At 45.7% G+C, this 15,505-nt stretch overlaps 2 protein-coding genes across 2 annotated transcripts; both read left to right on the top strand.

The window, feature by feature from the left end:
- Positions 1 to 4,986: 4,986 nt before the first annotated feature.
- On the top strand, positions 4,987 to 7,334 carry LOC135379460 (tigger transposable element-derived protein 6-like). The gene is made up of 2 exons (XM_064612467.1): positions 4,987 to 5,031; positions 6,735 to 7,334. The coding sequence occupies exons 1-2, from the start codon at positions 4,987 to 4,989 to the stop codon at positions 7,332 to 7,334; spliced, it is 645 nt and encodes a 214-aa protein (XP_064468537.1).
- Positions 7,335 to 8,307: 973 nt separating this feature from the next.
- LOC135379444 (tigger transposable element-derived protein 6-like) lies at positions 8,308 to 9,604 on the top strand. Its single transcript, XM_064612466.1, has 2 exons — positions 8,308 to 8,926; positions 9,357 to 9,604. Exons 1-2 carry the CDS (start codon positions 8,308 to 8,310, stop codon positions 9,602 to 9,604), a joined length of 867 nt encoding a protein of 288 aa, XP_064468536.1.
- The last annotated feature ends 5,901 nt before the right edge of the window (positions 9,605 to 15,505 follow it).

Below are 15,505 nucleotides of genomic sequence, written 5' to 3'. Positions count from 1 at the left end.
TCCAGAAACTTGTTATTCGCGTGCAAGCATCTGGTAAACAGGCTACTATTAACCAGCTTTTCGGAAATACATTTGTGTGAGTGCAGCGCAGTGCAGTGACTGCAGTGCAGCATGTAAAAAAAAATAAAGATAATCGTTTTTTTGCGTAAATTCGTTATTTTGGAAACCCTGATAATTCAGGTTTTTTCTGCGCTCCCTTGAAATCCGAATTAACGAGATTTTACTGTATTCTTTGTTTTGATTCTGTCACATGTAGTTGCGTGCGTGTTGTAAGGTTGAGCACCACCAAGACCTCAAGAAGGAGAAAGGTGCTTTGTTGGGACGACAATGCAGCTATCATTACTGCAGTTTGCGAAGGCGAGAAGAAGGGTGTGGCCTGTCATAGAAGAAAGCAGAGCAAACTTTAGATAACGGCTCTTCTTTGAATTAACATGAATGGAACTGACATGCTTGCTCCACTTGTCATAGGTCACAGCAAAAAGCCCTGCAGCTTTCACCACGCCAGACGTCTTCCAGTGCAGTATGAGTCCAATAAATAGGCCTGGATGACGTGGCATATCTTTGCGCAGTGGTTACAGGACATTGACAACAACACAAAGATTTGACTGTTCTTGGACAACTGTACTGCGCATAACTTTGAAGATGTCCAGCTGAGCAACATCGAACTACAGTACTTTTATGCCAACCGCACTTCAGCGATCCAACCACTTGACCGAAGTGTCAAACAGTGTCAAGTGTGCGTACCGCCACCGTGTGTTGACCAAGATGTTGTTGGACATCAATCGTTTGGAATTTCTCATCCTTTCTTACTTTCAAAGTGACTTCTTTCTGGGAGAAAATGTGTCAGGCATCAATTTAGATTGTGACAAACACTGGCGAGTTCAATAAAATCCCTTTTCTAATTGGGATCATTTAAAGCAGTTTACTCTGTTGTTAACAGAGGCACAGAAGCAGTATTTAAAATGCATTTTTCACAGCCTAGCTGGAACGATGACAAGCCATACCTTCAAGAATAGGTTTTGCTTACATCCCTTTGGAGTAGCTGCTTGACAGATAGGTTCTACATCCACAAGGGCAGCACTGAGGCTCTCTGAAGACTGGAACCCTGTGTCTGTCATCATGGGGCAAAACAGCATTCATCTTTTGAGTAGAGGTGTGTGAATATTGAAATTTTCGAATATGCAAAATTGTCCTTCGAACGTCAAATCGAATATTGAATATCATATCATAAGATAAAGGCTTCTAAAAATGCCCCAGGAGGAATATAAGGAATAATAATGAGGGATATATATTAATGTATTTGCATAGCATAAGGTAAACATGCCTATATGCACATGTACGGTTAAATTATCTTTATAATGAAACAATGTGCTGTACTAACGAGGCAAGATGCGAACCATAAAAACAACTCGTACCTAAAAAATCTGCAGAATGGAAGTGCAGTCAAACTCCTTTAGAACGAACGCCTTTTTAAGAAAAAAAACACTATAACGAATTTTATTTTGCAGTCTGCCAAGTTCCCACAGGATCTAATGTATTTTTAATACATTTACAACAAATTTCTTTTGAGCAAACATACCGAATTTACAAAGCGATTGCCGGGTCTGTTGCCCGGAATTTTCACCAATACAACGAAGAGTTCCCCCGGAGAATGAAGAATGACAGGCACGTGCTCCGCTAATCCGGTACTAGCGAATGCCGGTTGCTGTCTTCCGGGGAGCACTGACCCTGATTCCAAGGCATCAGTGGGAAAAAAAGAACGCGTTCTTGACCTCTGGATGACCAGCATGACGTCATGTAAACAGTGCACGAAAGACCAGTGCCAACTCGCTGTGCATTTGTGGACTGCTCGGTATGAGATTCGGCAACGTGAAAGTCCTTCCCGACTGCAATGAAGTCATGGCCGCCAGACCGACCGCGAAATGACGGCAGTTTACCTTGGAGGAAAGGTCTCTGTCCTGAGAGCAGTGGACAGTGGACAAAAGAAAAGCAACATTACAAAGGACTTTGGGATAAGTGCATCGACGCTTTCAACGTTTCTCAAAGATCGTGACAAGATTCCACGTGAATACAATGAAAACAACAGAGGTTCGGCATCCCGGAAAAGGATCAGAACCGCTAACTTTGAGGGCATCGACAAGTCTGTCTACAAGTGGTTTTTGGAAGTAAGATCACAAGACATCCCTGTGTCAGGTCTGTGGCTGTGTGCTAAAGCCATGGACTTCGCAGTTATCTACGGCGTCGACGAGCAATTCAAGGCATGTGGAGACAATGAAAGTGCCACCTTTGGAAAGAACTTGCAACTATCCTTAAAAACAAGATTCCCGAGTTACAAGACAACTCCTCTTTGTGTTCTAGCTGCTGTACTTGACCCGAGGTTCAGCCATATCTGTTTCTTAACTGGAACAGAAAAGAGCTACATCAAGACACTGACATGCACAACTGTTGACAGAGATTTTTTCTGACCCTTTGGAACCTGCAAGATTTCCTGCTCGTCAAGAGAGTGTAGAAGGCGCGGGGAAGTCGGCTGTGTGGGACATCTTTTAACAACTGGCAACGCAAAAGGTGCGTACCTTCAAGAGGCAGCAATAAATTACCAGTTATGTCAGTCCATTACCAGGAGTCACCCCTTCTCCCTCGACAAGAAAATCCTTTATCATGGTGGGGTACAATCGGAAAACAGAAATACCCCCTTCTTGCAAGTGCAGCCCGAAGGTACCTCTCCATACCAGCAACGCAGGTTGACAGCGAACGACTTTTCACTACCTGCACCAGCACTGTCAAAAACCGTCGTTGTGACCTCTTCGCTGAACATGATGAACAGTTGGTTTTTCTCCACGGCGACAAGGTCTGACTGACAGAATTCGGGCAACTTGAACTGTAGTAACAGTTGTATTTGTATTTTCTGAAATAAAGTATGTCGTGTTGTGGTTCCCCTGCATTATTTGTCATGTATTCAATTCGATTCGATTCTTATTCGTATACAATTCGGTGCCCTTTACTACCGTATATTCTCGTGTAAGGCCCGTCCCCGTGTAAGGCCCGCACCCCCCACTTCAAGTCCAAAAATTTTGAAAAAAAAAAAGTTTTCGAGGCCACCGCCGGCGAAGTCGACTGAGCCGCCACGCGATGGCGACAGCGCGTCCTCGCGCCCAACCACGTGATCCTTGACACGTCACTGTCACGGCGTCACAAGCCGTCCCCCACCATTTCCACGTGCGCTCCATTGACATCCAGTTGTTTCGAATCTGTTGGTTCGCAGCGATGGGCAAGCGTCTAAATGCTTACACAGCAGCGTTCAAGCTCCGGGTTGTCCAGTACGCTGAAGAGCACGGTAAGCGGGCAGCTGGACGGGAATATGGCGTCGACGAAAAGTGCGTGCGTTCTTGGGTACGCCAAAAGGAACAACTCCTCGGAACCAACCGAAACCGAAAAGCCTTCCGCAGAAAGCAGTGCAAGTACCAAAAAGTTGAAGAGCAGCTTGTGCACTACGTAAACGCGACGAGAAACAACAGGTATGCGGTGTCAACTGAGATGATGGGTTAAAGCCCTCGCCATCGCCCGCCGCATGGACATTCCTCACGTGGAGTTTAAGGCAAGTCGGGGATGGTTGGTACGATTTATGAAGCGTCATGGCCTCTCTGTGCGACGGAGAACGACGCTGTGTCAACGACTTCCTTCTGAATACGAAGACCAGCTGCTGAAGTTTCACCGGTTTGTCAACTCGCTGCGGAGGCAGCACGACTACGACCTGTCGCAAATAGGGAACGCTGATCAAACCCCTATCTGGTTTGATTCTCCCGAAAGCACGGCGGTGGACTTTAAAGGTGCCAAAAGCATCTCTGTACGCACGACGGGCGGTGAGCGACAGAGATGCACTGTGATGCTGTGCATCACTGCTGACGGCAGGAAACGTCCCCCCTACGTCGTGTTCAAGAGGAAGACCCTTCCGAAGGAAAACTTCCCCCAAGGAATCATCGTACGTGTCCAGGAAAAAGGTTGGATGAGCGACGAAACTGGTTCTTGATTGGACCAAAACAGTCTTGGAAAACCGACCCGGGGGTCTGTTACGATGGAAGGCCCTTCTAGTGCTCGACAGCTTTCGCGGTCATCTCACTGATCGCGTGAAGGCCCGGCTCGCCGACGGATGGACGCACTTGGCTGTCATTCCCGGTGGTATGACGAGCGTACTTCAGCCGCTTGACGTGTCGGTCAACCGACCTTTCAAAGCGGAATTTAGGCGTTGCTACTCTGAATGGATGGCATCGGGCGTTCACAAGATGACCCCCACGGGACGCTTGAAGAGGGCATCGCTTCAACAGGTGTGCTCCTGGATTTTGAACGCATGGCGTTCTGTGTCGTTCGATATCGTCACAAAGAGCTTCAAGGTGACTGGGATATCCAACAACATGGACGGTACTGAAGACGATCACCTTTGGGCTGGCCGTGATGACGAGAGCGCGAGTGATCTCGCGAGCGGGAGCGAGGAAGACGAAGACGACTGAATAAACGTTTTGTTTGATACAGTATCCGAGTTATGATTCGCTGCATTACTCTTGGTAACAGCTGCGGCAAAGTTGCGGCTGTAGCACGTGACCGCGACCGTGTTTCGTGTAAGAGCTGCACCCCACCGGGATAACGAAAAAAAAGTGCGGGCCTTACACGAGAATATACGGTATATTCGATTCATATTCGATTCAAACTGAAAAATCCCTATTCGCACAGGCCTACCGTACTTATTCGATTCTAAGGCGAGTTTTTTTTCCACAAATCTCGAGACCAAAAGCGACCCCCCGCCTTAGATTCGTAGTCGTAGCCTTTTGTCCTCTGTCATCGCCCGACTGGGCCGACTGCCAAGCGCCCTCTCTTCTCGCGCCGACTTCCTCTCTCTTCCGCTTTCGTTTTGTCATCTGTCAGTTCAGCCGTTCAGTTGCCCATTGATCTCAACATCTCAACTGCTCTTCTCATCCTCAACGATCCTCAGATATGGCAAGCCGGCGTGTGCACTATGGTGCTGCTTTCAAGAGAAAGGTGATACTAGACGCGGAAGTGTTCGGAAACTGTGCCGCTGGAAGAAAACACAAGGTTCCGGAAAATAACGTGCGCCACTGGAGGAAGAACAAATAATCCTTGTTCACGTGCTCCGCCACGAGGAAAGCCTTCACTGGCCCGCGGTAGGGGACATTTCCTGAACTGGAGGAGTGCCTGGTGGAGTTCGTCATGGACCATGGACTAGAGGAAAACCTTCTTCATCGTGACGACAGAAATAATTCAAATCAAGGCAGGAGAGCTGTCACGCGAACGTGGCATCGCATCAAGTGACTTAAAAGCTAGCAGAGGCTGGGTGCAAAAAGTGACAGTTAGTGCCAGAAAAATTACACTAAATCCATGGGCTACAAAATGGAAACTTTTAGTGCGAAAGTCGCATATTGTAAATTTTGCACGAATATTCGATATTTGATTAGACTTAAAATATTCGGATTCGCACACCCCTAGTAGCAAGTGTTCTCTTCTTGCACTGACAACTGCCTTCAGCATTTGTCGTGTAGGCGAGAAACTGCACGGGTTGACTATGCTCTCACGAATGACTTTAAGCAAGGCCATCGTTCCTGACGGTAATCCATAGTTGGAACAGCCTCATTCATTAACACATTTGCGTATTCATCTGCTTGCTTCCTCACATGTAGTTTCACTATTGCTGTGTGTTCTCGACATGGGTAAACGCTAGGGGTGTGCGAATCCGAATATTTTAAGTCGAATCGTATGGGGGAAAAAATTCTGAATACCGAATCGAATATTCCTGCAAAATTTACAATATGTGACTTTTGCACTAAAAGTTTCCATTTTGTAGCCCATGGCTTTAGTGTAATTTTTCTGGCATTAACTGTCACAAGAGACATGCATGTCTTCTGCTTAAAGCCCCTACTCTTTAATTTTACATGAGAGTGCTTCCTGCTTTTCAGGTGAACCGACAGTTAATGGAGTACTGGAGTGGTTACTTTCATTTCAAAATTTTATGTCAGGCAATAGCAAGTTATACGGATGAGGCTGTAATTGTTTCAGACAACCACAACCCATTTGTGGAACAAACGATTTGGCATCCTGCCTCAGCTTTGCCATGAACACCATTTAGTTTCTTAGCACTCGCCCTAGGAAGTTGCACTCCTGAAATTTTAGACATAAAGGAGATCTTTAAGACACCCTTCTTGTTCGTGGGCTGTAGTCATTATTCAAGACTCCTAACTTTTTAAAGGCAACCTCACAGACATCAAATCAAAGTCCCTCGTCAGCACCGCTAAACTGCATGTGGGAGGGGCGCCACCACTTCCACAGACGATGTCTACAAAACTAACTTTGTATAACGTTATCTTAAACTAAACACTGTCCCGCCTGTGTTGGTCCTGCAGCAAAGGCAATTTCGTGAAGCACGCTTCACCTCATGCATGGAAGCATCAGGTGAAGCCCACTTTCGGGTTGTGTCGTTCATATTCGTGGAATGGTCGAATATTCGAAAAATCGAATATTGGATATTTGATTCGCGAATCGAATAGTTCAAGCGTTTGATATTCAATTCGAATTCGAGAACTGGAATATTCGCACACCCCTAGTAAACGCAAAATGCTTTCGCACGAGTCAAGGCGAAAATCCTACAAGCTGTCTTGGATGGAGCAAAGAAGAAGGATGTTGCGGCCCAATACAGAATACAGCATAGTTCACTGTCGACTATTCTAAAGGTGAAGGATTCCATCACCGAAGCTCTCAAGAAAGGCGCAAACGCCCAACGAAAGCGAGTGAAGCAAGCGACGTACGACGATGTGGACCAGGCATTTTTTTCGTGGTTCAGGGACACCAGAGCACGAAACATTCCAGTGTCTGGAGCCATCTTACAGCAGAAGGCCAAGGATTTTGCATGCCTGCTGGACTGTAACGAATTCAAGGCGAGCTGTGGGTGGCTTCACCAAATCAAGGCATGGCACGCCATTGTCAGAAAGGTCGCGAGTAGTGAATCAAGTTCAGCCGATGCACCTGAAGGTGCTGCATGGATAGAAAAGGAACTGCCGGAGATTATGATGCGCTACCAGACAACAGACATCTGCAACATAGATGAATCCAGATTTTTATACCAAATGCTTCCGAACAGAACATTGGCGCTGAAAGGGGACTCCTGTCACAGCGGAAAGCAAAGCAAGCTCCGTCTCACAGTTGTTCTCTGCGTGAATATGGATGCAACTGACAAGCGGGTACCACTTGTCATTGGCCGCAGCAAGAAGCCACACTGCTGTAAAGGGTCCAGGCGCCTGGACGTGGAATACACTTCAAACCTGAAGGCTTGAATGACCCGCAACATTTCTCGCAGGTGGCTCAAAATGAGGCGGTCAAGCTGATCTGCGTGGCAGCGCCTTCGTAGCAACGAGGGTGTCGTGCCAGATGTTGTCGACCTGGAGGACTCCTATGGGGACTCTGCCGTGGACCCAACGGGAGAAGTGACAGACGATTTGATTGTTCAGGATGTTGTTGGAGGGGGCGCAGAGGATCATGACAGTGACGACGATCAAGATCCCTGTGAGGTTCCAAGTACCCGTGAAGTTCTTGACGCGATAGACGTGCTGAAGTGGTATGCCACTACTCAAAGTTACGATGTGCTACAATGCCTTTGGGCGCTCAAATGTCGTGTAACCCCGACGTTGATGATAAACGCGACACAGACTAAAGTCAGACTACTTTGGATACAAATAAATGTCTTTTTTGCCTCTTTCCCTTATCCTAGCTCCCCAAAGCACTTCTGAGATATTTCTGCATGCTAAACAGTGCAATTTCAACGTAACAAAATTTCAATACAGTCAAACCCGCATATTTAGAATTATTGTGTATATCGAACAGTAAACATATCCCCTTGAAAATTACATGTAAAGTATAGCACAGAGTTTCGGCTTTATCGAACTTCCGTACCTCGGACACCCGATACATCGAACATTGAGCTCCTGAAAAGGCGGCCTGTTCCAAGCGCTCATGCCGGCAATCTCGCGCCGTCGGAGCGGAGGGTGGGAGGGAAGGGCTGCTTCGACGACACGGAGGAAAGGAGGCGCCCATAGTGCAGTGTGACGTAAAGCAACCAATGATAAGGCTTTTTGAGCCCCTCATCTCCTCTCCTCCGTGTGGAAGCAACTCTGCCAACTCATCCTTCCAGCCCTGCGGTGTTGGCATGGAGTACGTAAGGTGGCGATGTGTAGAGCAGCAAAGGACCTTGTGGTTTGAGCATGGATGTCAAGAAGAGAAAAAAATCTGGAGTTTTTGTCAAAGCTGGAGATGATACGACGGGTCGAACATGGTGAGAAGAAATCGTCCGTAGCACATGCATTCGGCATTCCCCGAGGCACGTTGAGTACAATTCTCAAGAACAAGGCCGGGATAAAAGTGAAGGGACCGGAACAGAATCGTTCCGGAGCTTGCCGTGTACATGCTCCAGCCTACGATAAAGTCGAAAAAGCTTTGTACAGTTGGTTTTTGGACACCCGCTTGAGGAACATTCCAGTGGACAGCCGAATGTTCATGGAAAAAGCAAAATGTTTCGCCATGATGTTCGAAGAGCACAACTTTTGTGGTGGTTCCGGCTGGCTGCAGCGCTTCAAGTACCGGTATGAAATTGTCGGAAAAGCTGTGTCTGGCGAAAGTGAGTGCGCCAACAATGGTGATATAGAGAACTGGCTGGCAGAAGAGTGGCCAGAAATTTGTGCAGCATTTTCTCCGGCAGACATCTTCAATGCTGATGAGACAGCACTCTTCTGGCAAATGCTTCCCAACAAGACACTGGATTTACGGGGCAGCACGTGCCACAGAGGGAAAATGAGCAAGGTGCGTGTCTCCATCCTCCTTGCTGCAAATATGGACGGATCAGTGAAGCTACCGCTGTTTGTGATTGGCAAAAGTAAATCGCCACGTTGCCTAAAGAACTGCAAAAGCCTGTCAGTTCGTTACAGATTTAACAAGAAAGCGTGGATGACGGGGGACATTTTCGTCGAATGGCTGAAGGAATGGGACGCGCAGCTAGCCAGGTCTGGCCACAAGATTTGTCTACTTCTGGACAATTGTTCAGCGCATAGTACCTCTGTGAAGCTGAAGAACATTACGGTCAAGTTCCTGCCACCAAACACCACGTCGAAGTTGTAGCCTCTTGACCAGGGAGTCATAAAAGCATTCAAGTTGGTATACAGGCGACGACTTGTGCAGAGGGTCCTCGTGAACCTTCGAGTGGGCCTGGAACTGAAAGTAGATCTGCTCGGTGCAATGCAAATGATAGTCGCAGCATGGGCTGATGTAAAACAAAGCACCATCGTAAACTGCTTCGTAAAAAGCAGGACTAGTTGCGGCCGCCGAGAATGTGTGTGCTGTGACGGAGGACGATGATGCAAATTGTTTGGACGCGACGCTTCGAGAACTCTCGGTGTTTCCGGGCGTCACTCCCCCGTCTGTGAGTGCGACAGACAACGCCAGTGTCGACGATGCTGTGGAAGCTGTGGCAGAACTCACTGATGCAGACATCGTGGCCGACATTGCCGGTGCCGATGAAGGGGACAGCACCGACGACGAAGAACCACAACCATAGCCGACAGCTACTGAGCTCATTTCGGCGTTCCAAGTGATTCGTCGCTCCTATGTGGACATGGAAGGCTCCGGCCTTACAAACATGGAGCATCTTGAAAAAATTGAGACACGTGTGCTTAACTTCCTGGCCCACAACAAGACACAAGCTAAGGTGACAGATTTTTTTGTTGTGAAATAAAGTATTTTCGCTACTTTCAACTTTTCTATCACCGAGGGAGTGGGGGTTGGGGGCTAGTGTCGCTCGCGGGTGCTTAAGTCGCCGCGAATTCAGCGCACCTGATACATCGAATTATGGGTATATCGAACTATTTTGCAATCCGCTTTGAGTTCGATATATGCGGGTTCCACTGTATAACGAAGTAAACTGTGTATTTTATCAACTTCGTTATATCGAGGTTTAACTGGTCGAGGTCAATTATTGTCGTCCAAGTAGGCACTTTTAACATAAATATATGTCAGTCATCGCACGCAATCATTATTCCATTTATATATTGCTAACTACCAGGAAAAAAAAATTTAAAAAACGTTCGAGGCGCAGGTTTTGGCGGCGCATGCACTGGCACGGAGAACAGCTGTTTTCAGCTTCAGCATAATTTCCCCAAACTGTAGGCCTCACAAATATTCAGAGTTCGTTGGCAATCCACTAAAGCTGCAACTGTGCTCACAATCCATGAAGCGTACCAGGGTTCCGCGTTTGGCCGGGATGGACTTTACTGGCAGTTGCACACATCTGTGTACTAGTTTCAGATTCAGTAGTCAGATGAGTGCACCTCAAAAGCTCCACTTGTCACCTGTTCTACAATTCATGTTCAAATTCCAGCGCGCTGCCCGCAACAGCTTTGTAGTAAGCTGCTATTATATTTCTAACGGTTCAAATATTCAATTTGTATTTGAATATTCGCACCCTCTACTTCTGAGCACTTACCTGTGATGATGACCTGTGCTGTGGATGAAATTTCCTTACCTTGACCTTTTCTTCATGAAATTTGTGTACAGAGTTCTTCCACATCTTTTCTCAGCTTGATATTTTCTTCATGCCATGTTGCATATTACTTCTGTAGTTGCTGATAGGTTTCCAGTAGCATATCTGGATTTGAATGGCCGCGTCTTCAGCACAACTACAGAAAATGTACGAAAGTTATTCTCAAAGTCTCACATGTCTACTTACATGGAGTTACACACTGAATGTGAATTATTTTTTGTGGCTATGTGTTGGATGTGGATCATACTTAGAGCCTGAAGAAGTTTTCGGAAAATATTTTTTCCATTTTTTTTTGGGAAGGGGGGGGAGATAAAAATTGGGTAAACAAACATGTGCTCTAAATTCATGCAAATTTTGATGAAAAACTTCCAGTATGCTAAAGTCGGGGAGACATCGGGCTCAGTTACTCCAACTGTACTAGTTAGGTACAAATGGTGATTTAACTGCATTTGCTGCCGAACATGTTAGCGTGCATTTCTACCGACGTCTCAGTGAGGGCAATTTTCGTGGTAAAAATCGAGTTTCACCCTAAAGAGGCAACCTTCCATTCCGGGTGCAAATTCTGGGAAGAATAGTGTTAAACCCTAAAACTTCAGGCTTTACTTCACTGATTCAGGTGAGCATTTTTCTGGGTATAACTAACAATTTATGTGGCCATTGTATAGCTGATGACAACACGCTCAACACAGCAACTTGATAGTGCGTCACGGGCATGAACAAACGTGATAACTGCCATAGTGGATTGTCATTAAATCAGTTGTTCCCTGGCATTTAACCTTTGTGGTCCTGCTTTCTACTAATGATGCAGTCATCATAACTGGTGTGCAATTAACACATATCAAAATTGCTAGTACAAGCAGTAGTTATGCTTCCAACTTCATCCAGGGTTACAGATATCACATCACACGCACCGCCTACTGGCACAAGCACGATCCTGTTAATTTGAATCTCTTCATAATGATGATAATTGGAGTCCTTGTGGTGCACAAGCAACTAAGGCTATGGTGCACCAAAACAGTGGTGAAAATTGTTGCTAGTTAAAAATTAAACAATTCTGCTAAAAATAATATAAACTTGACAAACTGAGACATAAAACATGACATGGTAAAAATATGTGTATGAAACTATACAGTAGATTGACAGCCATTGTCTCCAAAAAAAATGCATCCTTAAAAACAGCAACATGGCTCATTGTCCAGCAGTAGGGCTGGGTGGGGCGGTGAACTGTACATATAAAACTCATGAAGATGGCATTGACGGTGGGACTCGTGTAGTGGGCTTATGATAAGAATATATATAGTACGGAGAGTTGCTCCTCACTGGGAGGGTTAATCTTGCCCTCGTTGTTGTAATTAAAAGCTTTGATTCCGTTACGAAGCTATAATCAGAATTATACCCGGCACTACCTTGCCTCGGCACTAAGCATTGAGAGTCACTTCAGCTTGTGCATCGGTGCTTTTACTCCATGCTCCACGTGCACGCACGTGCCACAGCATGGAGCAGTTCCGGCGAAACAGATAGTTTGACTTACGAAGCAGACTGGTGTCGCTGTATGAAGGGCGTGAATGCAATTGTTGTCACAAGAAGATCTGTGATTACTGGTGCGGACTACAATTCAATAAACTTGTATTGACAATGCAACAATGCATGTCATACCGCACATGTAAAGAGCACTACAACAGGACCCATGCCAAATCCACACACACACATGATAGGCATGCACACGCTTCTCCTGCTGTCTGATTGGATGCCGCCCATCTTTGCTTCCTGTGGGTTTCAGAGGTTGCAGTCAAGGCGGCTCTGTTTTCATTGAGTTTTTCCTCTAGACGGTAGCAATGTGTGAACTAATTTTGCTCCCAAACATGAACTTTCATTTGAGAACAAGTTGTTTTTGCATTTTAGTGCCCCTTTAAGGTTTTCAAGAGCTTCATTAAAATTTTTGCTGGTCTATTCTGATCCCTATAATCGCCTTGGCTTCACTGTTTTGGTAATCAAATACTTGTTTCAATATTGCGTTGACTTTTGGGTCCAGGAGTTCGTTCAGCATCTCCAGCAACATCTTTATGCTACCACAGCACAACACGTATAGGCGGTATGGGCACGGAACAACATGACAACAATACAAGAGTTATCACTCCTAAGTGAAGATAAAGGGCATTTGGGTTTCACCTGAACAAAGAAACAGTGGGTTATGCATGCGCATTGCTGACAAGCTGCCGTGCTCGCCAGTGAAGTAGCTGCGAATGACCCGAGGTCTTATAAGATTCCTCGTCTGACGTGTTGATGACGTTGCATACAAAGACGTGCCAGTGCTACCACCAAGAGAGCTACCAGTCCCAAACACACGCTGATAGGGTGAAAGGCTTGAAGACAGATGGGTGTCGTCAATTACAGAATCCACAATCTGTGCTCATAAGTAAACGATGATGAATTCTGATGGGACAAAGCCACCGGATGACAGGTATGCAAAAATCTAAACAAAGAAACAGTGGGTTATGCATGTGCATTCCTGTAAAAACTGCTGCTCCCATCTTTAGTTTGAACTCCACTTTATTCGGACAAATCTTCAGTTCGAGTTAACGGGACTGCACTGCATTATGAAAAGACACAGACTATTTTATAATTAATACCCGTTGCAAATACCTAACAGATAAGAATAAACCTAATTAAATTATACAATGTATGCAATAACGCGTGAAACCTACACCTACATATACCTTCATTAACCCCATGTCCACCACCAATACCAAACCATATCCAGGATCAAACACGTGCTTGCAGGTCAGTGCACTTTTACAATGATTTCAAGTATGCATCTTCAGATTAGCAATAGAATCAGAAACCAACCTATAGCAATTTCTTCCATATGCCACTGGAGCAGTGATTTTTGGCCTGCAGGATTTGTCGGAATGCAGTTGACACTGTAATGAGGCAGTAGCTACTCTATAGATGACCCGCACTCCTACGTCATTCATTACGTAATGCCGCCGCACAAAGCATGCATCAGCCAACGTGTTTTTCCCGCTTCTTGCCCACCACTGCAAAATATATCCTCGAACCGGTCTTCTCGTGACGTCACGTTTCTAAACAGGGTAGTCTATAAAATGGAAGGGGAGTATGCTATTATGTAGCAGTGTTCTCGATTTCACCAAACAAGTCAGATTTGAATCAAATCCTCACTTTTAGGAGGACACTAAATCAAATCCAAATAAAGTCCAGATTTAGGTTTCTCTGAGTAAATCAAATTGTTTCAAATCATGATTCATTTTTGGCCTATCACATTACACACCTTTTTCAATTTAAAGGAGCTAGGAAAGCACTTTAATCACTACCATTTTTTTTAACCAAGCAGTTAGTAAGCTTATTAACATGCGCCATGCGAAATAATACTATCAACAGGTGCATAAATATCGCAGAATTCGATTTTGAAAATCGCGACCGTGCGCAACGGTGGCAATACCCGGAACGAGCCGTCGAGCCGCTTGCGTCATTTTGACGTCAGAAAAGTGGAGCCGCTGATTGGTTTCGAAGAACGTCGTCTGCTATTTTTCACTCGGAACCCCGCTGCAGCGGTGGAAGAGGATTCTTTTGCTTTTTCTTTGGTTTATCATATACAGTAAACGAAGATTGGTCTACAGACATTGTTCAAGGTTAGGCCGTGAGATTGTAGAGGCCATCCTCATTGAACTCCCCGAGCGAAGTCAACCAAAAATCGGTCAACCTCTCCCCGCTTGACCTTGCTTTCCCTAAAGCGACCTTCCGGAGTAGGTGGATTATGAAAATAAACTTCAGGTGCCAGTTGAACGCTGTTCTGTCCGTGTCTGTGTTTTGTATGCTGTTCGCTATCGTGGTGACTGTTTCTTGTTGTGTTGTTGGTGGCAATACGTATAAACACAGTGCAGCACTAAACGCTGCTTCATTTCACGCCTCAAAATGATCGCTGCATGGCTATGACCACGAATTCCGTCCGCTATGTCATTATATCAATATACGCTATATCACTAATTCGCTATCATCACTAGTGCTCGTCACTTCGACTAGCAACTTGGTTAGCCATTCAGTTAATTCCTTATTCAGCTGGAGGAGTGTTCTTGCCCATACGTTGTCAGATACAATCCAGTGAAATCTATCGCAATATGCCGTCGCCGGCACATCGTGGCATCAGGAGTTGAACATTCATTGCCTGAGTTACACACCAACATAGCCAAGCAGTGTCATAAGACCACCACAATTTATGGTCAACTTAAAAATCATCGAGCTAAACGAGAATTGGCCGATGCAGACTACAAATGTGGACGACGCAGATACGCAAGTTTGAGTTCATCCGTGCTCGGCGCCATTTGTTTTGTCACCATATAGTGCATCAGTTTTATCCAGCATATAGTGACCGACAACGCCGGTTAAGTTTGCGCCCGACGACATATCAGCGTGCACTGAAACAACACGTGACTGGCGTAAATTTTAGCTGACTATAAAATGCACATGTTGCGCGCAGAAACCTGCCAACGGCAAACTGTGACTAACCCAGCCATAATATTGCAAGCACACAACTAACCATCCAACATGCCGCCCTGCTAAGCCAAATGGCTGCTAAATGTGTCTTTCGTTCGCTAAGACGACTTGGGCACATATAGAAAACCCCTGAATTTGAGTTGTTAAATAGGGATGTTATGTTCTTAATTGCGGCATATCATCTTACGAAGCAGCATTTCCCCTTTTCCTTGTTTCCAGAACATGAATTTCGAGAACGGGGGTTTCACGACCAGGAATATCGAGGTTCTCCCTTATTCATCCCTTGACGGGGAGAAAGCAGGGGGAAAGAAAACGGAAAGAAAGAAAAGAAAACCAGTCAGCACTGACCCGGTGAGAAGCGCGGTCGCCGCTTTCAACTTTTATTACGTCACGAATGACGTTTTTTTC

This window comes from Ornithodoros turicata, chromosome 1 (assembly GCF_037126465.1).
Source record: "Ornithodoros turicata isolate Travis chromosome 1, ASM3712646v1, whole genome shotgun sequence".
Classification (NCBI taxonomy): Eukaryota; Metazoa; Arthropoda; class Arachnida; order Ixodida; family Argasidae; genus Ornithodoros; species Ornithodoros turicata.
The sequence above is the reverse complement of the archived record's forward strand: the minus strand, read 5'-3'. Positions and strand labels throughout refer to the sequence as shown.